Consider the following 23,880-nt stretch of genomic DNA (forward strand, 5'->3'; position numbering starts at 1 on the left):
CTCTCTAAAAGGCCAACTTTTTTCATGGCCTTGCTCGTCCAATAAACGAAGATAGTTTGATCGATAGCCACCCCTTTATGACCAACGATATTATTAAATTCTTTGTTCTTTATGTCTCCTGAAAATCATTTCTTTCTACGGTTCACAGACCGTATATCGATAAGAAGCAATGTGGAGTAATTTATTAAAGAAAAAAGTCACAGACAATCTTAACTTCCTCTTCTCAAATACCCACTCTAAGAAAGTACATCCACGTCAAATCACTTCAAAAACCATCAATCAAGACCATCTTACCAATACCAGACCAGCATTACCCAGTGGTAGACCGAGGGTAAAAGGGGGATGAAACCGTTCGCGAAGGGGTGGCGCGAGAGATCCATCGAGTTTCATTCGTAAATTCGTACGAATCACTTCCGTTAGCCAGCCCTAAGCATTCAGCTAGTGCAAAGGACGAGGAGAAAACGAGGAGGGGGTTCCAGCTCGATTGATCCTGCGGGAAGAACAAAGAGGAGCGCAAAGTCCTACCTCTCGAATAAACGTGGTCGCTTAAAGGTTCCAACAAGAAGGCCGAAAATCCGTAGGGAGAAAGGCAGCTGCGAGGAGAAAAGGGAGCCCGGAGAGACAATTTTCGCGCGATTCATTCCAGCCCTCTTCTGAACCACGTCTCGTACCCGAAGCAGAGCTTTTCATCCCTTAGGAACGAACAGGAACGCACACCCCTGATGCTGGCCACTCGATAATGAGCAATTCGCTTTCCATTTCCCAGCCTTTTGTGCCGCCCTTTGTTGACGCGTGCCACAGACACACACCCCTCCTTCTCCCCCTACGCCCTTTTACTCCTCCTTCGGGACACACGGTGCGTTCGTTAACTTGCCGTTTCGTTAAGGGTGAAAAGGACGAAATTTCGGCGGATCAACGGGATTTCAGGGACCTTGGACGACACGCTGAAACGGGATTAGAGCTTCCTGATGGAGACGCGTGTCCGTCATGGGGGTGGTAGGATTTTTCGACGAGAACAGCTGGTTGTTTAACCATACAGGGGTGGTTTGATGCACAAAGAAAATCGATCAGAAGTTCGAAGGCGGAGAGTAAACCTACAAGTATGTTTCCCTAACGAAGTAAAAGAAGAAATATTATATAGAAATTCCTGTGTCTACGATGCTGTGATTGGGTGTTCGGATGGGTATCGATAATCAAGTAGTCTATTACAATTTCACGAGGACACTTTTAGTCGACTGATTCACTTTCTATAAACATTTTCAGCTGGTGTATACAACGGGAGTGGGTATCGATTATTTAAAGAACGGTGGCGTCGTCCTCGATAGTGATTGATGGTTAACAGAAGAAATGTAGGTAAACACTATGACAAGTACTGAATAAATAATAGTTATTCGATTGTTGTGCGCAACTACTAGTGAATTTTTTCCAATTGTCAACTCGATGTAGGTTACTCCATTCTTGTTTTATGATTCTTCAAATGTTTTCCAAGCGTTCCAGCTCTTTTTCCGATAGACCAACAAAGTTTCCGTTTCACGAACGTTTATCAACTCTTTACCAAAAATTCTACCAAGGTAACGAGATTTTTAACGAGCAAATCTGTTGGTCCCGAGGCTGAAAAGGGTTCGTGAGCGCAATTATCGAGAGCCGTTCGAATTCTTTTCATCACGAACACCCGTTTTAACCAATTACTTCGACCTTGACCCAGGCTCAGGTTACCGGCACTCGAATTATTCAGCGTTAAAGTGGTGTGCTTGAATTTTCATCGTTAATAACTTTAAATTCACTTCACCCTGAATCTCGGGTTAATCGTTAATCGTCCGATGAGAATTTCTTAATTTATCGTAGAAAAAAAAGAAAATTTGCTGACGAATAAAATAAAATATAAGCGTTAGGATATTCTATCTTTCATCCGAGTTACTAGCTTTCGAGTTTCTCATCACGTACGAAAGGGTAATTAAGGCGCGTGAACACCCCGTTTAACATCTGTTTCGAATTAGTAGCGGCGTTTTATAAGGAGAATTCGTGACAGGAAGGGAACGAAGGGTCTCATCAGGCACGTGCCAAGGAAGAAAGGTACTTGAAAGGTAGCGGTGCGTGAAGCTGAATCCCCTCGTGGTTACGATCCACCGTCAAATTAATTCTCTCCAAAAATGGATACGAAAATGAAAAAGAATACGAAATGCGAAATTTAATTAAAATTCTTTCTCCTTGGTACCGGGGTTCGAGGGTTAAATTTAATTCCAAGATTGTGTAGCACGATTTATGCCTGATATTTTCTACCCTAAACGATCTTGTTTTCCTTCACCGTCACGAATGCTTCGGTGTATTTCTCGCGTGAGCTATGGCGGAGATAGTTTTGCGAAAAGGGTATCGAGTGAAAGATACGGGTGGCCGGGTTGTGTCCGGGATTTTGCCGAGTTCACTGGCGCAATGCGGGGCAGCCAGACAACATGGCGCACCCTTCCCTTCACACGTTCAATCGCACACACATGTAGCCTGTTACGTTCGTTTTCAGTCGACGTACCCTCGATTGCTTCTTCGGTCGTTCGAGTTACGGGCAAGTTTCTGCAAGTTCGCTTTCCGACGTTAACAATGTTGATCAGATAGGCGGAGAGAATTGTAATTAACGCTCTAATTCCCTTAACTCAAATCCCTGTCTTTCATTAATAAAATGATTCCAAAAGTCTTTGTTATAAAAAAAAATTCTTGGTTGTTTAATGAACGACATTTGCAGGAATTGAAATTAATAAAAATAGGAATTATGTTAAAAAGAGAAGAAAACTCGTACTACTACTTTAGCGTCACTTACGTAATCTCGAAATTACATGTCTCCGATCGACTGCACCTATTGTCTAACTCTTTCCTCTCTACCAAATGGATGCGGTCTTCTCTTCAGGACTCGTCCTCGTTTTCATCCAACTTCAGCCTACTTCCGAGCGATGCGGATCGGATTTTAGGGCAAATTCTCGTGAAAAACACAGTCCGAATGGATTTCTGACGCGGATCAGCCGGGGTGCCGCTACAACGGATGCAGCTCGACTGAAACGGTTTCCGTGGCACGGCTCGAGGTTACGCTAATGGGGTCTAGAGTCCTGCAGAGATCCTTGCCTTCTCGTCCTTGTTACCGCAGTCGATGAGAACGAAGTATAACTTCTATGAATTATTAACACGTTTCGTATTGAAAGATTACTTGAAACTGTTGCGCATAAATCATTGGGGAATAGTTTTCCGGATTTTCCTCGTAATTAGTTCTTTAACGAGACAGAAATGGTAGTTCCTGTTATGTTTAACAATAAGAGGGAGGACCGTTTGCGTTGTCATATGGGGAATGTATGGGACGCCAGGTGTTGCAGGGCGATCTGCTTATGAAACACCTGCCTCGCGGGAGGTATATCCATGGAATTCGCATAAATTATACATTGTCTCGTATATTCCTTTCTCGGTAAACAAATTTATGCTCCTTTCAAATCTACCCGAGTAATTTACAATAAATGTTTCGATACTTAAATAAAATATAATTTATATAACGCTATAAGAAGCTGTTTGAAAAATTAATTAAAATACAATTCAAACTACAGAAATTTACCCCAAGGCTGTTCGATCTATTTCCACTTACGAAAATATCTCATGAACCCTCTGGAAAATTTATCATAGTTGAAAGGTGTCGAAAATAAGGGTCCTAAAAAAAGAATCCTCAAGAGAAAAACAAACAGCAACAAGATTTCGTAGAGAATCAAACTGGGTCTATTTTAAGGGAGTCTTAGACTTACACTTCCAGAGACACATAAAGCAGGGAAGGAACAAACAATCTAAAGTAGATCGTGGAAGATCAGACGATCCTCGATGAATTTACAAGTCTGGGCCCATCTATCGAAACCCAGAACCAACAGACAGGAGCCAAAAATAATGTTCTCATCAATTTATTCGATGCCAGTGTTTTTCTTTCTCGAGAAAAAGATAAAAGAAATATGGAGTAATATTACAAGTAAAACAAGATTAAAGTGAATTTACAAGTCTGGGCCCGTCCATCGAAACCCAGAACCAACGGAATGAAGCCAAAAATAATGTTCTCTTGAATTTATTCGATGCCAGTGTTTTTCTTTCTCGAGGAAAAGATAACAAAAATATGAAGTAATATTACAAGTAAAACAAGATTAAAGAAAAAATTGTTTGAAACTTTCAATTTGTCAAGAAACAACGATAAATGTGTTGAAACGTGAAGAGTCTACGTAGAGGAAGATCGAAGTAGGTCATAGCTTCCAGATTCGGAATAATCTCTCGCCTTTTTCCCTTCTGTCGAGCCGCGCACCCCCTCGAATCCCCCCGGGAGCAGCGGCAGAAACGGGGCTTGAATTCATTATTTCCCGTTTCCACGGCCTCCCGGGGTAATTGCATTCGCTTTCGTCCGACCGTAATTTCGTGGCAGCCATCTTCGTGTTTTCCTTCAGCTACGAAGCTCCCCTTAGTTATCGAGCACCACCTGCAGCCTGTTTCTCTTTCTCCTTCAGGGTTACGGTTGCTCATGAGCCAGGGAAAAACAGTAACGCATGGGATAAATGGCTTCTATTTGTGGATTAGTTGCGTTTCCTGTTGATAACAGAAGGGATAGGCTCGGTAATAAATTTCTACAACCCTAGACATAATCTCTGAGGAACATACATTCCATTTTAAGCCTTCCAATCATGGAAGTATTAAAATTTAATTCCTCCGAACGGAAATAATTATTACAAATCAATTCTTCTTCTTAAACAGAACCTACCCTTAAACTTTCCACCATCATTCACGTATAAAATAGAAAACCACTAATGACACGATGCTAGACAAGATGATCGAAGTATTCGTCCAGTAATCATCAACGATGATCCTGCAGAAAATATAGTGTTCATCGAATGTTAAGGAGATGAAACATCGTAGAACGTCTCACGACAGGATCAATCCAAGGAACGATTGCATGAAATTCGCGGCAATCTGTCGTCCCTTAACGCTGAAATTTTCCCAGTGGTCGTGATCCTGTCCACAATACGCGACAATCATCGTATCCTCGAGGGAAACAGGCTCGATGACCTTGAACAGTGGAGACGAAGAGAAAGAAAGTCGACTGGATGGGAAATTGTCGTTGACGAGGGTGCTCCATTTGCTCGGGGTATCCTGTCGACTCATCGCGGGCTTCTTTTTTTTTCTCTTTCGTTTTTCTTCAACGATTCTACGACACTAGCGAAAATCCTTCGCGATTATTACCGCGATAGGGAACACGTCCTTGATGAGTCGAGGTCACCCTCGAGGATGCTGCTATAGCCCGTGAAAAGGAGATACCCCAGGGGTGCTCGTTGCGTCCTGGGCTAATCACGTCCACTTCTCGAAAGGATTCCAAACTGAAGGAGTCGCAACGAGTTCCAACGAATGATTTTTTTTCTGTTGATAACAGGAGGTACGAGAAGAGAAACAGGACGAATGTCAAGGCTAGCTTTCAATTGCTTATCAGGCGGTTTCAGATTCTCCTTCATTGCATTTGATTAACTCGAAAGAGTTTCTTTTTTTCTATTTACTTATCAGATTGTTGCATGTCTAACCGAGTTCGAAATAATATATCGGCTCTCAACCAACAGAATTCTGTTCGAACTTTCGATGGTTCCTCGCGTTGGAGAACACGATTTAAGTTCAGCCCCGTGTTTTCAGCCAAAATGTGCCGCAAATTTATTCGACGAAGAGAACACTTTGAGACGAGACGAACCGTCCTTGATGCGACGCGACAAACACATTCGGTTATTCGAAATCGAGAGAAAAAACTTCGTCCCCGCCATCGATCCTCGTGTTTCGTCTCGACGGCCATTACATGCTTTATTTCGGCAAGAACATTGGAAGCGAAATAGAAACTTTCGTTTCGTATACTTTATTTTATAAAGAATTATTCTTGACGGAATATTTTTTCGTCTGTCGTTGAAGCAAGGCGCCATCAAAGAAGAGGAGACTCATAAATAACGAGCGAAAGGGAAGAGAGAAAAAGGTGACGATGAATCTGTTTATTGCCAGACGGAATAAAAATCATGACGATCGACGCGTGGAAGCAACGTGGTAATGTCAACGGCTCTCGCTATCACGCTAAAGAACCACTCGTCTTTCCATTTTCTCCCCCTTCGAACTTCTCTCATCAATTATAACAACTTTGCAATTCCCTTTTTGTCGTTCACTCGAACTCGTCGCTCTTTATCGCCTCTCATTTTTTCCTTGCCGCGAACGTCTGACGATTTAAATTTGGCGCGCGCGGCAATACGAACGGGGCTCGTTAACTTTACTTTGCATCGTTAACGGGGCAATTAAAAGCGATTTCATTTATACGAAGTGAAAACGATGCGCGAACAGTAGGAAAGTGCCAAAACATTTCTAGATGGTTGAACGTTCAATTCGATATTCTACTTTTTATTTTATAAATCTACAAATGTTTCCAAGTGAAAAAATTGCAGTCGACGATAAATTTAAGAAAAGAAGAAGAGCATGGCGTCGAGAACGTTTAATTTACCATGAAAATTCTGAGTGGTCCGTGGTCCAAAATCGTACAGAGACTGGACGCCGTATTTTTAAACAAAGTCAGTCGTCTGGGTGGTTCTACTAGTAGCAAATAATTTTGTTTCTTTTTTCCTTTACGCTTTTGTGACACGGCGCCGTTTCAACGGGGGCGTAGGCGAGCTAGATTTATTCGCGGCGAACAACTCGCGGCGTCTGCACGGCGTCTGGAGTCGCGTCTCGCTCGTAAAATCATCGATCCCGAGCGGAATTGGCCGGCGCGAAAACGATTACGCGAATTTTTACGAGCCACGACTTTTCGGTCTCTCTCGTTTGCACCATCTTCATTGTAACTCACGATCACTGGATCATCGATGCCCGGCTACCGAGTTGATTGAAATACTCGCGTGAACGTTGCCCACCCGTGGGTCAACGAGCTGTCGACAGGATAATTTATGATTTTCACGATGAACGATAATTATCTAAACCGTGGAGGATTTTGATTTCGCGAAAAGCGTATCGTGATATTTCAACGACTCCCCAGAATGAACTAATAAAAAGCTTCGTGTAACGCGAAACATAAGAGCATAAAGGAAGGATACGAAAATATAAACTGCACGTAGACACGCAACATCTCCTATCACAGTGTACCTGGTCGTCTCGAAGAAACGGAAACGTCCATTCCACTTTCGTCCGAAACATCTTTATCGTCGGATCAGCTCGCGTAGATACGGACGAGAAAAAAGTAAAGTCCTCGTCTCGACGACTATCGGGACTATTTACGAGAGAAACTCGAGAAGACGGTGATGCTAGACGGGCCAGTCGAAGAAGACATCGAGCAATGAAGATCCGGAGTCGGGCGAGGTGTGTCGCGTGTGCGGGTGTACGTGTAACATAGTGGTCTATCAATTTCGCAGAGCTGGACGTTTACGAGGAGATCGTAAAGGCGACGTAATAGGTGTGCACGGTCGTATAGGCCTCCGTCGGGCGACCAGGAAATTCGATCGAGCGCGAAGGGTTTTACGTAAGTCGAGGTCCTTCGATCGGACTCCGAGTTGCATCGTTTGTCGCAAACGATGGAATCCAACGTACGACCTCGAAATATCTATCGAATGTATTCCCCGTCGATGTTGTTTGATCGAAAGATATCGGCAGCTTGTATTTTCAGTCCATCGAAATCGCGACGTCTCTTATCCGAATAGCGTGGAAATAAATTATTGTTAAAATCGTTATACTCTAATGTTGCCGTATCAGCGGTAACGCGTAGAATATGTTGGTACGAAAAAATTACAATCTACCCGGTTACCCGTCTGGCACCAAAAACAACGCGTTGATATTGAAACGAAAATAATAGATCCATAAATTTCTGGGAGAAATCTTAAAAACAGTCGGCAATTCAAAATTATTCCATCGTCTCTACCCTCTCGCTGCTAATATTTCAAACGTTTCGTACAGCGTTTTCACGCTGATTTCATTTGCATCGCTTTCGTTCGCTTTTCCTGAAATTGAATAGTAGCCAGGGTGGCAAACAGAGAGCGGGAGAGAAAATAAAGCAAGAACTATGGCATAATCCTCTTATATTTTCTCCAGCATACTGCTCTCTATTCATTGCCTCTACATCTCGTACCGAGATTATTCAAGTGTTTTCACCCTATCGAATTGTAAGCGAAAGTGATAAAGGAAAATTGAAAAATTTCCATTTTCCCTTGATACGTTAATCGTTGAATGGAACGGGAGAGTGAAAATTATTTATTAATTTCCATTCGCTCGATCATTATTTCGAAACGAAAAGGCGACAAAGGCGGGAAATACGACGCGTGTCCTTCGAAATAATATTTCGAGAAACGTCATACGGTGGCCAGCTCTATTATCAGGCTACTTTATTAGTCTAGCTGGAAACCACGTGGGCTGAAATAGTATGCTAGCTAGAATATTTTTCTCGATGGTTTGCACGCGCGAGCACGGAACGACCGTGCCAGAAGTCCAATATACGGCTTGCCGGCATTTTCCAGGGAATTGTTACAACATGTCATGGATTACGATCGAAATTTCCGGTAGGAGGACGGTACCATAACTCATATTCCAAACAAACACCTTCAGGCCCGTGTAAAATCGGATACGTACGAGCGTTTGTTGTTGAAACGTAGCCGCAAAATGCAGTGCAAGCCCATATGAAATACGGCTTTCAATCGAACTTGAAGGGTCAGCTTTTCAAATAATCTAACATAAAACTCTTAAACTATGCAAATTATGTTCAACAATTACAAACAATTTTCATGTGTCATCTAGCGAAACACGATGGGTACAGTGAAATGTTTGTTAATTTAAGAATCCTCGTTAGTAAAAGGGGATTCCTTTGTTCCGTCGCGAATTTCTAAGAGGAAGCGGTTATCATAGGGTTAGAGGGAAGATGGTGGCCGTTTCAAAGGCATCCGGCCACCTGCGGAGCTTCATCACGGGCGTGGGTCGCCAAGTGCTAAAGGAAGAGCTGTCAAGAGAGATTCTGAAAAGCCTTGAACGCATATGGAAATGAGATATCGTCGATAAACCATCGTTTCACTTTCATTAACAACTACGATCCTCGGGTAACAGGTGCATCTTAAATGGTCATAAAAATTCTTTCGACAAGACAGAAGTTATTCGAGTTTCTCTTTCCTAATTAGCAATGGTACCTCAAAGTAACAAACGCGGTCTGTTGAAGAGGAAATAAAGTAAGACAGAGAAAGAGGAATTGCAGATCGTTCTCTTTCCAGGGAACGTCGGAAATTCGCTAATTATAGATCGACTAGCAACCGAGGTGAACGCGTTTACCGTCGACGCCGACGGCCGCGACGACCACTCGCTTGGACTTGAACCAATCCTGACCTTCCCTGCTGCGTCGTGTCGACCTAGAAAATTGCGTGCGTCGTATCCGTCGCAACGTGACAGACCGCTAGGCCATATACAGTGTCCCGCCGAATACCGCGACCGGAAGTACCAGCACATCCTCCGCCGGTGATTCGAAATTCGATTATGCGTAACCAGTGGACTTCTACCTGTTCCCCTTATCCATACACGTTTCGACGATAAATTCTATAAATTCTTCCGTTTGCTAAATATGCTAAAGACACTAGACGCGTGAAATGTATGCGTACGGCATATCTAATTTTACTCTAAATATGTAAATTAGTCACCCTCATTCGCGACCATGGTGGTAGCAGGTTCGCATCGAAAATATTACTTATCGTGGTAGCGTTACGCTTCCGGTTCTCAATTTTCTTGGATTCAGTTTTATGCGATCACGTTTCGGTTTCAATTACTACGCGACTTTCGGCTTAGATGTCGCGCTTGCATAATTTTTCTTTTTTTTTTTTTCGTTACGAATTCGACCTTCGCGTTGCGTATACGGGAAAGAGTGCATAAAATGAATGAGAAACGGAGAAAACGGATCAATCGAGTCGATTAACAATGAAAATTATTCGAATCCATGAAACAATGATGTACGTCATTAAATAATACCCAGGAGAATGTACCAAGACGACGGTAAATATAACCGCAAGAAATCTGACAAATTATTCACGAAATCTTCTATTTATATCGGTTATTAATCACCTAGACCTCTATGTCATCTCGTTCAAATGAATTTGGTGGGCCGTTTGGAAATCATCCAGGCGGTCGAGAAGGTTATGAAAGAAAAGTAACTGGGTTGGAATGGAGTAGCCGTCAGGCAAGCAGGCAGGCAGCAGTGAAATTTCTGAAGCTGAGCTTGCTGCGACCGTGACCTTACCGAATGCGTGTGGGCCGAAGCGTGTTGAAGCACGGTGGCGAAGGGTTGGCGCAGAGACGAGGCTCAATCAAGAGAGGATGCGTGCCGCTAATTAGCAGCAATTGCCCTCACCGTCGCTGCAGGCATTAATATTCGGGCCTCATCGATATCCCCGTGACCGCGTTCAACCATCGGTCCCTTTTGCATCGATTGATCGCAATTTCAGCGCGGTACGATTCGTAGAATTCCACTTCTCCTTTTTCCAACCGGATTCAAGTATTTTTATTGAGGGCAAGAGCATCATACGCAGTATGCGATTTCTTTCGTGACACCAGACAGCCAGCCTTTTTACTAGCGACATTTTATTAAAACCTATTTACCAGAAGAAACGAGTAATTATTAATTCAAGCACGTTTCAAACAGATTGAAGTGGAACGAAGCGAGTAAAGAGAGACGGATAGAGGACGAATAAACGTTTGCTTTTCTCACCGTTAGAGCGCGGACAATCTGGAAGGAAAAACTAATTTCGATGGAAAGTAAGATAGAGTGACGGGTCGAGCCGATACCGGAAATGGAATAAGGCATGAGGAGAGGACAAAGCCGTGAAATGAAACTTTACTGTTTGCGCAAGATAAAGAGACCAACCGAGGTTTGCCTTCTCAAAGGACTGAAAGAATGCGGAGAATGGAAACATTGGAACAAAAGATAGCACCGAGTGCCAATTAAAATCGCGGCCAACGATTATTTCTTTCTAAAAGATTTGTGTGATGTTAAAAAAAGAGAGAGATACACGTGTAGAAGAAAGCTTGCAAAGCTGAATGAAGAGAATCGAAAATTTTAAAGAGTTGATTTAACTTAAAAACGTAACCCAATTTTAGATATCTTGATCGGTAACAATATCGGTTGACAGAATTTTAATGAAAGACACCGAGCCCCAGTTTCAGCCTGGAACGAAGAGAAGAAGAAACAAGAGAGAAAAAGACATTGTAGAAAAAAATTTTCAAGATTGAAAAGCAGTCCGATAAAAGAATTTCCCGTGGCTGAAGAAAGAATCAAGAAAAGGAGACGCGAGTGTCGAGGTAAAGAAAGCTTTCGGGGTTTTAAGGGGATAGAGAGGCAAGATGGCAGGTGTGGGTGATTGGGGGCGATCGATGAACCCCCGAGAAAAAGCTGGGCTTGCGGCGGTGGTGAAGGGGGTAAGAGGGCGACAGTAAGGGGTGGAGAGGGGCGTGTGCCACGAGGGTGCCACGAGGAGAACGGTGGATGTAAGGGGTGATAGGCCGGGGGCAGGAGGTCACTCGACTCTAGCTACCTCGCCTATGCGATTCCTTTATTTCTCTCTTCGACTAATATTAATCTATTAATCGAATACTTAAAATCTAACCCCTTCAAAGGAACGATGGTATCAGATATATTAAATAAACTGAAAAAATTTTATAAAATCTTATTCGTATTCGAATAAAATCTATTCAAACGAGAGGGAGTGGAATTTTTTATAATGTATGAAAATCTCTTGAGCTGACACATTTTCCAACAACGAAAGATCGTTGTCGTTGTTAAAAAATCGGCTGTTGTTTCCAGCTGACAGTTTCGATCGATTGAACAAACGTCGTAGAATTAAACTCACGATAAACTGCAGTTAGGAGGAAAAATCGATGCGATGAATTGCATTTACCAGGAAGAGATCAATACACGCTAAGGTTGAACAGAAGGCAGGCCAAGATAAAGAACGTTAATATCTAAAATCAAATTTAATACCATCATTGATTCGAATGCTACACCCCTCGATGCTTCGTTAAAATTTGAAACGCGAGCAAAATGTTTGTCTCGCAAAAGGAAAAGAAAAATGGATGGATCGTTTCGCACGATCGACCTCTACATGGGTCCGTGACCTCGGTATATACGGCACTATGTCCCCGCTGGATGTCATATTACTTATTGATACGAGTAGAATTCGATGCATGTAGAATTGCGGGCCTGCCCACTCTGGCCGTCGACGTTCTTAAATGGAAGTAATATTGGCCGGTTGATTTGGCAATAGATCAAACGTTGACTGGCGTTGAATCAAGACAACCACCTCTTTGTGTCGGTGTCAAGCATCGACACTTTCGATAGCCGAATTCCCCGTGGATGATGTCACGATCGATGAGGGCGATTTCGCGCCGCCAAATCGTGAGAACACCCGAATCGACTATACTGGCATAGGTGTTACCCTTTTAACCCGTTGCCAATTTCTGATCGATTTAAATTCATGGAAGCTAGTTACACACCGGTATTTCTATTTTCCTTCGATAAGGAGGATCCTCCGCATAGATGGCGCGGCAATCGCAGCGCTGTTAACCCGATAAGGTTACCAGTTTTCCAAGGAACGGGGTTGTGGCAACGTAATCGGAAGGGCATTGACTTCGTCGAGCTTGCAAATCGCCTCTGAGCCTGTAAATCGACCGTGTGATATCACGTTTCGCAAGCCGTGGCTCTGCTACGCGAATAAGCTCGCCCACTGAACCGATCGGACAGACGAATCGTATCGATCCCTTCGCGATTCGATTGCTCGATATATGGAGGAAATTTCAGAATTTGTAGATAGTAAATAGGTATAGCAATTTGTAGAACTTCAAGCGTATGTTACTTTAAGGTTTCCATAGCTTTAGGTTAAAGTGTTAACACCTTGACGGTCATGTACTCGTGACTTCCTTTTATTCTTTATACCAATATTTCTTACTGTATTGTGTATTAATTATAATTTGAAAACAGGACTCCCCCTGGTTATCGCGTGCAATTTCTCAAATCATTCACTGTTCTACTTAACAATGCATTCTACTTTCGTCGAATTGCAGTAGTTCCGGAATGAGGTAAGCATTTCTTCTCCACTAACGGGGATAAAAATTGACAGATTATGCTTACGGACTGACACTGGCATTAGCGAGACCTAGAGGATTCAGATCATCGCGTGATAAAAGAAAACACAACGTCATCGTCGATCGATCAACTCGAATTCATCTAGAGAAAGAAATCGCCATTCTAAAAGAAACGAAGACTTTCATAGTTAAACTAACGAAGAACTGAAAGTTTAATCCCATTCATCGAATATTGATTGTCTGTTGGCGTTAAAATCGCTTCTCTCGTTTTCAGGCTAATTCCATTGCAAACAATTTAATTCCAAAGCAATTAACCCTCCCGCGAAGGGTCATTCCAATTTTTCCTTTTTCCACACTCCAGAAAAAAATGACCCGAATTGCCGGAAGAATATTAGCTTCCTTCTTTTTCCTCGTCGTAAATTCGAATGACCCCACTCAGTACAATCATAGATATACGTGTTTTCGCAATTGCTAAGTGCATTAAAGGGTGTGCAAACAGAAAAAGAAGGGTTAGAGGGAAACGAATGAACAAACAGAAACACGATGAAAGCTTATTGCCAGTTGAACAACCCCTGCTCGAGAAACAATCTCATTATTCATTGTCACCCTTTCGTGATGTAACTTCGTTGAAATTGAAACAAACACCAGCTTTTTCTAACTTTTTACGAATTACGAGACTTTCGTATATTGAAAATAGAATAAAATTTAAATTGTTACCACCTAAATGTCCATCATTTAAGGATTGAATACTGAAAATCGGAATCAGAAGCAATTTAAAATCGCATGGTTAAGCTAGCCATACGATTGAAGCATAGCTGAAGTTGCTGGAGGCGATGGTGGTAATGCTTCCGGTGGTGTGGTGGTGGTGGTTGTAGTGGTGGTGGAAAGCGCTTCGACTGGTCGTTCTGGGAGGGTTGCATAATACAGCGAGCATCGAGCTGCCAGGGCGTTGACTTTGCAAGGCATTACGTTTCTTACGCTTTGCTTCTCCCCCATTGCTAATATCGCGCCCGTTGCTCCTCTTTTGCTTCGAACCCTCCGGATTACTCGGCCGACCCTGCCTTTTCCCGCCGATTATTATTACGCTGGAGATTTACAAAATAAAGTTGGAAATTGGAAAAATTGTGCTAATGTCCGTTCGTTAATCAAGACAGGGTAATTCGTGGGGAAATTGTAAGGAACGTTATTTGCTCTTTCTCGATGAACAGAGGGTAGAATGAAGAATGGTAAATTGTCTTCTCTGGTCAAATGGAATTTTCCGCGTAATTGAAGAATACGGGACAACCTTAAGAATTTCAACTATACTATCACGAATATAGGGATATAAAGTACAACCAAGCACATGGTCGAAGCATCAACCGTGACAGCAGCTGTCACACACCGCTGCAACCATAACCACCACCATGCAACATTCACTAACATTTTTTCTGAACGCGTTTTCGCAGGTGTCTGCTTCCCTGCACCCTTGTACAACTACCCGATGCGACCGAGCTCCATCTCTCCCCTTCAAGCTGGTGCTCGTTTAATTAATAGCGACAGAGATAAGGTTCAAGGGCATTTCGCGTGAATCACTGGCTAATTGGGATCTGGTAATACCCTAGCGTCGATAAGCACTGTCACGTATCTATTGGGGTGGAAAATAATTCTTCGGGGTGCAGATGGGTCATTAATTGAATGAACCTTCGGTGGTGCAACGATGGCACACGATGCTAAGGATTTATGGATCCTCTAGGATTCTTATTTCGGGAAAAATTATTTAACGAAACAGTATAAATTAGCGTGTAATTAATTAAAAAATTCTAATATTTTCTACCAATACGATGTGCGTTCGCATTTCGAGGTCACATGAACCTACGAAACGAGCGTCGAATTTGGGTCGCTGTCTTTTGTACGGGCAGAAAGGGTTGCCCTTTATTATTTTGAAACCAGTTCAGAGGGAACCCGAGCAAAGCGACAATGGAAGAATCGTATCCCTTTCGAATAGAATGAAAACCGCGGTGACAGGTACGATAATGCCTCTTTCAGAGAAAGTGCTCACCCTTCTACGGCACGGCAAAAGTTACGCGCTTTTATTCTACCGATTGAAATCTTATAGCGATGGTATTTCAATTGTCAGGGGAAAAGGGGGGAGTTGATTGTTTAAGCTATCGCAATAAAAGTAATTCAGTTCTCCCTGTGTATCTTATATTATTTGCATATCCTAATTCCCTTACGATCTATCTCAAATACTACAATGATCTTATTCAGATAAATTTCGCGAATGTTAGTATTTGCAATTAAGTCTTATTCACACTTACAATCTCCTATCTAATCTTACTCATTATTGCTTGCTATATCACGCTAGTCTAGCGATTCAGTGGCGCCCATTTTTGCACGAAATGGAGGCACGAACGGGAAAGAGTACAACGATCATACTGTAAATGCACGAGACCATTACAATAAAACAGCCCCATTGGTTGGTCTGGCGCCTAGCCCCGCACAAAGGAAACCCTTCAGCTTTGTCGCTGCGACTCGAAGAACAAGGAACATTCGTTGTTTACCGCGAACGTCTAATTTGCATAATGAGCTCGATAACACTTTGAATAATTTATTATGAAAATGTTGAAAATCGTTGAGAAATTTTCTAATAAAAATTGCTCGAAGTATAAATAAACTAGTTCGTTTTCATTTACTCCCTATCAAGATTTCGTAATCGAAATTACAGCAGGACTCGCCCTTCGATAAATGCAAAGCTCTAAGAAAAACCGAGAATTTTCTATGAGAACCAGACCATTCGACGCTCGTAATTCATTCTCACCGAGGGGTGAGTCAGAGATTATCAGTGTTCCCCTGTCTCGCAAGACACAGGCCAATCTCTCGATTTTACTTGATCGTAAATTAGATCTTCTCTTCGATTCTGGATGTCGGTATATTTGACAAAATTTCCGAACAATTTTTTCCAAAAATAACGCATACCGCCTAAAGCCTTGGTTCCTTGGCTTGGAAGTAAGTGAGAAAATAAAAGATAAATACACGAGCCAAAATGCAACATTTAGTGCAACGCGTTCCAACGAGAAATTCTAATTAAACCGATGATAATAATTAATTATACCCTATTTATTTTCTCGCCCGTCGGACACGGTTCCAAGTGTAGACAGCCGATATAGTTTAAAAGATATTTAAACGTTTCTAAATGCTCTTTATTTACCGTAGGGTAACAGCTGCTTTCAAGTAAAAGCACGTTTGTCAGCGAATATCTAAATTTAAGAAGTGACACCGCCATCGGTTCCTTGTAAATCGTGGAAAAACGTGTTGTTACCAACGGGCAAGAACGAAGAGGAGGAAGAAGAAGGGAAGGTTGAACGCGAGACAAGATACACAACGATTAGGATAGAAATAGATGAATAGACGAATAGAAGACAGACAGAGGGACAGCAGGAGGAATAAGTAGAGGGGGTTCAGCAGAGGGAGGTGTGGTATGCGAAAAAATACGTTGTTGGCACTTGGCTTCGGCAGACGACGAGATAAATAGCGCGCGTGGGTGCGGCTCGCCGATGTCTACGGGCCACACGCCACGTTTCCACCGGAACCAGTCAGCCACGGATCCCTCTGGCAAACCAGAGGGAGAAAAACATCGTGGTGGGAGACAAGGTGATTCCACACAGAATCTACTATTTTACTTCGAATTCTCTCAACTCCTATTTCCTACGAATCTTATCAAATAAAATCAGTTCTATTATTACCCCCCCCCCCCCCCCTCGAAACGCCCTGTACAGAAAATTTCAATTAAGTAAAAATATTGAAATATAATTTATGATGCTGGATGAAATAATTCAGAGAAAAAAAGAAAAAGATGTCGAGGCTGAAAATGTTAAATTGTAACAGGACCCAGCGATCTTATTAATCGACGGTGAGGGAAAAAGTGGAAGACGATTCGGGGATGATAGTCACGAACGATTCGGGGCTGGAGTGCTAGGTGTGCATTCAGCGTTTTTTAGGTCGACGTTTTTTTTTTTCTCTCTCTTTTTTCTTCGAAGAACAGTAAAGTGGCGAGCATTGACAGTAACCATATGACGCATTGCGTCAAAATCCAGTGTCGAGGAAACTGTTGCGCGAGATTCACTCTGCTCGACGGTTTTAACGCCTTCGATCGATCCGCGAGAACGAGTTAATCGAGCGATTAAAATAAAAACAAGATGTACTTAGAATAATTTCTCGAAAATATTTCTGTTCTAAAAGGCTAGCGGAAAGTTGGAGTGGTAAAAGCAGGATCTTAGTAACACGCGTACCGTGTATAAACGCTCGAGTTAAACACGCTGCGCGAATAATTCTCTTATTTCCCCGGCGGCCAGATTACCCTGTTTACCTTTCGCGTTTCTCGCGGGCCGACAGCGTGTCTCGCGTTTCTGCAAACGCCAAAACTACGAGACAAATTGAGCTATCTAAACCGATCCCGTAATCCTTACCATTCCCATCGAACAGACATGTGTTTCATCGAACGCGTGGAATGTTTCCTTTAATCTTTCCTTTGGAAATTCTGAGCCTTTACTTTAAATCAACTCGGTAAAATGGTACCGCGTTGGGCTCGGAAATATACGTTTGCATAATTAAGAGATAACTCATCGTACATTGAAGGAGAAATGAATAAAATCGCAGAACGGTACTCGTTTGACAAAGCAATCAAGGGTGAATGATAAAAGGTAAAAACTCACCGGGAGAAACAGCAATTGCAAGGAAGGCTGCGAGAGCGGCAAGCAGGAATATCCTAATCGCATTTCCGCCTGTTCGTCTTCTGGCTGGCCTTTGACCCGCGTGACAGGAGGCGGCGGCGCAACCTGGCCTTGGCTGAACATCGAGTACCACGTAAGCCGGTTCTTCCCGCTGGAACAGCAGTTCCTGATCGGCGTCGACGTCCTTCGGGACGCCGGACGTCGTAGTAGCAGCGCGTCGTCGTGGTGATCGCGGCTGCTGAAGGTCGCTGGGACTGCAGCTACTGCCGGTACGGTCGATTACCGAACCGTAATACATGGCCTGCAGGGGCGACCACTGCCGTGCCACCGGGGGCTGCGCTCGTCAGCGAATCCTCACCGCCCCGCCTTGCGCAGGCGGGACTGTACCTTCGAAAGCACCTGCGGCGTCCACCACGACGACACAGAGCAACGAAGGACAGCCGCTGCAGCAAGGCATCACCACGACCCGGCTAAGAATCTAAGTCGTTACCACCAGAACACTCAGCACCAACCACCAACGACCAATTCTTCCCTCTTTCAGACGATCTATCTTCTCACCTCCAATCGTCGATTGGAGGTACGGTTGCATTCGATCTTGTTCGTACGGGACACTGTTCCGTTCGTTCGTGATAAAACGGTTCGAATAACGACGGTGTAACATCAAGTTTAAAGAATAGTTATGCAGCGAGGCGGTCCGCGTCGATTCCTCGCCTATGCACCGGGATCGTTTAATCACGCGCGATCTTTCAAAGTACCGTCAAGATTTAGCTACGCGGACGGCGTACTCTCAGAGCGACGGGTTACTCTAGAAACAACCGCTTGTTTCCGATATTTTCCTTCTCTCCCCTTTGCTTCATCTTTCCGTCGCGGCGAAAATGCACCAAGGACGACGACAACATACGACGGAGTTTGTTTTCGCCGCGTGTGCGTTGGTGGAAACCGCGAGTAGAACTCGCCGACAGACAGCAGACACCGATACGTATCCTCTCACCCCGACGGGCAACTCGACTTTGAAGAGGAACCACCGCGTGCGCTTACGGCACTCCTACGCCGCCTCGTCGGAGGGAAGAAACCCTTTAAACGAATAGCGTACACGCTATATTACCGGCGACGCGTCGCGTCGCGTCGCTACGTGTACGAGTGTGTGTTCCCCGTGCGTGTCAGGGGGACCAGGGGTTCGTCGCACTCCTTTTTTTTTCTTTTCTTCCTCTCCTCTCTTTTAACCCCTTTTTGTTTTCTACCCGGTCCTCACGAATCGCTCCCGTTTGATCGAAGAAAGCGACGACACGTCCGGTTCTCTCGTCTCTCACTACCGCTCTCACCACCGTGTGTCACACCTTCTTCTTTCTTCTCCTTCTCTTTCTTGCCCGACTGCTCGTACCTCTTTTAATCTTTATGCTCGATGAACAACGGCAGCAGCAGCGGCGACCGGCTGCAACTCGTCGTGTGTCCAGCGCGCCTGGACACTACCACCGTCCGGTAGGAAGTGTCGACTGCCACGAGGTGGACAGCTCTGCGAACCTCTGCCAACGGTAGCAGCACCAGCGACGACGACGGCGGCGTCGACGGCGGCGGTGACGGCGGTGACGGCGGTGGCGGTGGCAGTAGCAGCACCGACGGTGCTGGTATCAGTGGCGGTAGTAGAAGCACTGGCAGCTGCAGCTGGTGGTGCACCGGCGCATCCGCCTGCACCTCGCATTCGTGCTTGCACCTAATCTCAACGTACAAAATATTCTCCCCCAACAAAAATAGTGTCCTTTCCGTCTCCTTTATCCCCCTTTTCGTTCTCGTCCCCGGGTAACAACTCTGTACACGACTCTAACGCCTGTCTGTTTACTAAGGGGATCGAATTGAACCGGTTGGATCCGTCCTCGTGGACTCTTCGACGTGTACTGACTCCCCAAGCTCGGACCGGGTCTCCGCTTAACGCGTGTCGCGTTCGTTGGTGGATGCGTGCGTACACGCCGGCGTGTTGGTCAGCCAGTGAAGAGCGGCTCTGTTACGTACGACGAGGTGCTCGCTCGTCGCGCGACTGCTAGCGACCGGTGTTGTTCGGCTAGCTTCGGTGTCAAGCTCGCAACACTCTTCGCACACGCACGATTCGCGCGCAGCCTGTTATCGCTTGGCTAGTCCTATTTACGCTCGTTGTCGCTCTTTCAAAAGAGAGGACGAGTTGAAAAGCGGCTTTGCCTACAGCTAGACAACCTCTAGGATCGTTTGCTTTCGAGGAACGGTCTATCGTCGTTCTGCCAGCAGCAGCAGCGCCGCGACGTGCTTCGGCAGAACGTCGGGGACGCCCCTCGATACCCCACCGATGCCATCGGCCTGGCCCGAAATCGATGCCCCGCAACGCGACGTCTCGAAACCACCCCCTTTGCCCGACCTGTGCCATCAACGAACCAACGCTATACTCCCCTCTCTATCTTTCCTTCTTTCGTTACCACCCTCTCCCTCTTTCTTCCTATTCCGACCATCCCCTTCTGTCTATACATCCCTCTCTCTCTTATCTATCTCTGTCCTCGTTGCTCGTGTTTTACCCTATAGTAGGCTGGCCGTTCCTACGCGTCCCACCGGGGCGAGTTTTCTTCGTGGATGAACGGATACGTATTCTCTTTTTACAGTCCGCTGCATGAATGGTGTCCCGTGAACGGTGGTATCGTATGACACGGATCGATCGCGGTAACTAATAGCCTCCATCGATTAAGAAACTTATACTTAAATTGGCGTTTGTAAAATACCCAACTTCCATCTCGATGACAATTTTTCAATTATTCCTACCATCTGCATTAAATTGATGAGATGTGCAATTCCCCTTTACCACGAACGAGTTGGCCAATATATAATAGTTGGATGGGACCGCGTTACAAAAGGTTATTGCTGCGGCGCATCCGTAATTCGTAAAGTTGAACCGCGACCCATAAAGACTCACCCGCAGTTTTTGCTGCTTTCATCCCGGTTGGCACGCGATGCAAAAATCCTTTTATATCGAAATGGTCTGCGACGAATTTTCGGCTCCATACAAAATGGCTCCTCCCGGTGCACCTGCAAATAAACAAATGAATTAGCAAAAATATTCGTAAAATCGTCGATCTTAAACTACCCTCCCTCCTATAATCGTGTGCCTATGCCCCGAAAACAGTGGCCGAAAAAAAAGGGACGATTACATAACGAATAAGAGGGATCAAAAGGTGGAGCAGCGCAAAGAATTGAATAGTTCACGGGCGGTACGCTCTTTCTATGGCCAATATCGCGTAACATCTCGGAAACGGTTCCAGTCAGCCGTAAAAGCTTAGGGTACCGATAAAACGTGCGGTCGCCAGCTTCACGGGAACACACGTCCTTCGAAATTTCGTGGAAAGCAGGACACGCCGCGCGTTCCATCCTCAGTCGCCTTGGAGATACTCCTAGCAGTCAGAGAGAGAGAGAAGGAAGAGAGAGGAAGAGAGAGAGAGAGAGAAAGAGGAGTCAATAGACTCTACGTTGCGGCAGATGTACGTATCGATTTTGGAACGTTGATTCGCGCGTGTTCCAGAACGATACCGTTGCCCTCAACGCGGGCACGTAGAGATGCTGGCGGTGGCAAGACGCTTCTTCAGATCGGACATTGCTTTTTCAGGTTCACTGTGGACGTGTCGCCGTTGGCAGCAGGCATACGGGACGAGCCAGGGGGTTTCGAGCACCTGGAGGCCACTGGGTGGCCGGCATTACCCTCGCCAGGTGGTTGCAACTTGTTGTTGCGAGCCCCCGCGAGCCGATCCTCTTGCGTACTTTTTTTATTTTTCTCTACGACTGTATCTATGATGTAACATTCAATAAATCTTGCACTGTTTTCGATATCCGTCTTGTTCAATTAATCGATACCTCTTAAATGAATCATCTGAAATTCAAGATTTCTAAGATTCTTGATAGAGAAGCTTATTTCGTACACCATTGGGTCGCTAGCTAGAACTTTGCCCTCGATTCCACTGGACTCGCGTATAAATCCTATCATTCGGTCGATCAATAAGATCACCTTCGTGGAGCCTACGAATTTCGATTCGAATAGGGTTCAAATTAGACGAGTTTCTCCGAAGTGAAAATTTACCATATCCATGAGAAAAAGTCGACCAATTTGCTGCGTAGGGTGTTACAGAAGCAAAACGCAATACCAGGAAGCGAGGACTAACGGTGAATGGTAAAAGGACAATCGTTCGAAAGCAGAACGAATCCGTCGGGGGATGGTATTGCATTATGCTTCACGGCCCGAAGGGAAATAGCAGAGTGGGCGATTCGCGCATTCGAAGGAAGAAAGTTCGTGGAAAGACACACGCAGCTGCGTTCATGGATCATTTACGATGCCCGTTACCCTTGGCGAGTTGATACGTCCTTCGGACACGACCCCATTGTTCACGGCTGAAAAGGAATACGTGGACGATCTTCCACAAAATAAAGGAACCTCCGTGTGGTCACCCTACGCCTGGCACGCGCCACGATCTACCTTTCTTTCCCTTTTTTTTTTTTTTTTATTCCGTACGACCAGCCGTCGCCTTTCAGATCCGCAGGATAAGGAATCCTGTCTCTCCCTATGCAGCTAGGAAAACTTTTCAGAATGTTACAGTTAGTTACGAATCGTTATTTCGACGTCTTTGATATTCGATACAATTAAATCGCGAAAATGAAATATCTAGACTGTTATAATTTCAAATAACAAAAAGTTGATTAAAAAATTACACGAATACAGGAAGAAAGAAGAATTCTTTTAACGAATAAGTAAATAAACCAGGAACAAAGCGAGAGGAGAAAAAGAAACAATGCGTGTATTATTCTATGATGCACCCTACTGGTTAAACATATCGCTATTTCACCGGGGGATGTTTTCTGAAGCTACCCTTGAGGATTTAAAGAAGCTGGGATAAATGGCACCCGGGGTTGCGCCGATTGCGCTACACGGATCACAATTCGAACGTCGATGATTATGGCCACAAAGAAAGCTTTCTACAGTAGCAGATGAAAAAACTGTACCGATCGGTTGTCATAATTAATAAGAAAATCTACCGTATATCAGTTTCCAGAATCTTAATGTTTAATTGAAAAGGGAATCAATTGCATGGGGGGATTCATTAATAGAAAATGTTTAACAGTGAAAGGGTTAAATGAAAGAAAGATACGAAAGGGTTGTAAGTTGGGGGCTGACCGATACAAGTGGGACATTCAAGAAAGGGGTTAGGTCCCATACGATGACAACGGCAAAACTCGAAACGACGTCGTCGGACTTGGCTTCCGGCCATTTCCCAGCTATCGATCCACGAAGCGTTACGACGAAGCTGCCCTACGTGCAATTATAGGTGTATCGTGTGTATAATACGACCCTGGTACGTGCATAGCCAGAAGGGGTAGGTAAATCGTCGTCGGCGCACAAGGACGATCCCCAAAATTTGGCCGCGAAACTGGGATCGCGAAATTCTCCGATGGCCATTCGCGGAACGCGCTATTAAGGGCAACTGGGTTTATCGTTTAATGGATAATATCCAGAAAAATTTTGAAAATGGGTCGGACTTTAGTTTTCTGCATTAACTCTCATGCATGATTCAAATTTAAATTGTCCCAAAATAGAAATGAAATATTTAATGTCGCTCCACTAAGATAACGACAATTTAAACTATTCATTTTTATTTTTCAAACTTTCATTATTTCTTCGAAAGATTCCAAATTGCGCATCCTTCAGACTCAACGAGTTTCTCAAATTACTTAAATGAACATTTGCATAGAAATAGAGATGATATTATTAATACCTGTCTCGAAGAATTCATTTGTGATTCTACAAACGCTGCGACCAAAGAATTCTGGTTCCAGTGAAAATTTCTTCTAATATATTTCGGTGAAGTGGCGTGTAAGATACGGTCCACCCATCCTACGAATGTAACACACAAGGTGCGTTTCCACGTATGCGTGGAATCGATAACTGCGAATTAGTCTGACAGGCTGTCTGCCAGAACCATGTATACATGCATCTAAACGAAAAACCGTACCAATCGTATTAAAGTAATTATATCTCTAGTTTAATCAAATTAGACATTCGTATAAACTT

General features: G+C 44.2%; 1 protein-coding gene across 6 annotated transcripts in view; it reads right to left on the reverse strand.

Annotated features, from left to right (window-relative positions):
• LOC117605055 (protein kinase C-binding protein NELL1) overlaps window positions 1–23,880 on the reverse strand; it is a 47,328-nt gene that overhangs the window by 23,293 nt on the left and 155 nt on the right. For all 6 annotated transcript variants that reach the window (XM_034325872.2, XM_034325873.2, XM_034325868.2 and 3 more), the window contains exons 2-3: window positions 23,585–23,803; window positions 17,796–20,855 (exon numbers count right to left, since the gene is read on the reverse strand). In XM_034325872.2, the coding sequence (XP_034181763.2) occupies window positions 17,796–18,111 (316 nt within the window). In that variant the 5' untranslated portion in view covers window positions 18,112–20,855; window positions 23,585–23,803. The remainder of the gene's footprint in view (window positions 1–17,795; window positions 20,856–23,584; window positions 23,804–23,880) is intronic.

The sequence above is a fragment of the Osmia lignaria genome, chromosome 5 (assembly GCF_051020975.1).
Source record: "Osmia lignaria lignaria isolate PbOS001 chromosome 5, iyOsmLign1, whole genome shotgun sequence".
Taxonomy (NCBI): domain Eukaryota; kingdom Metazoa; phylum Arthropoda; class Insecta; order Hymenoptera; family Megachilidae; genus Osmia; species Osmia lignaria.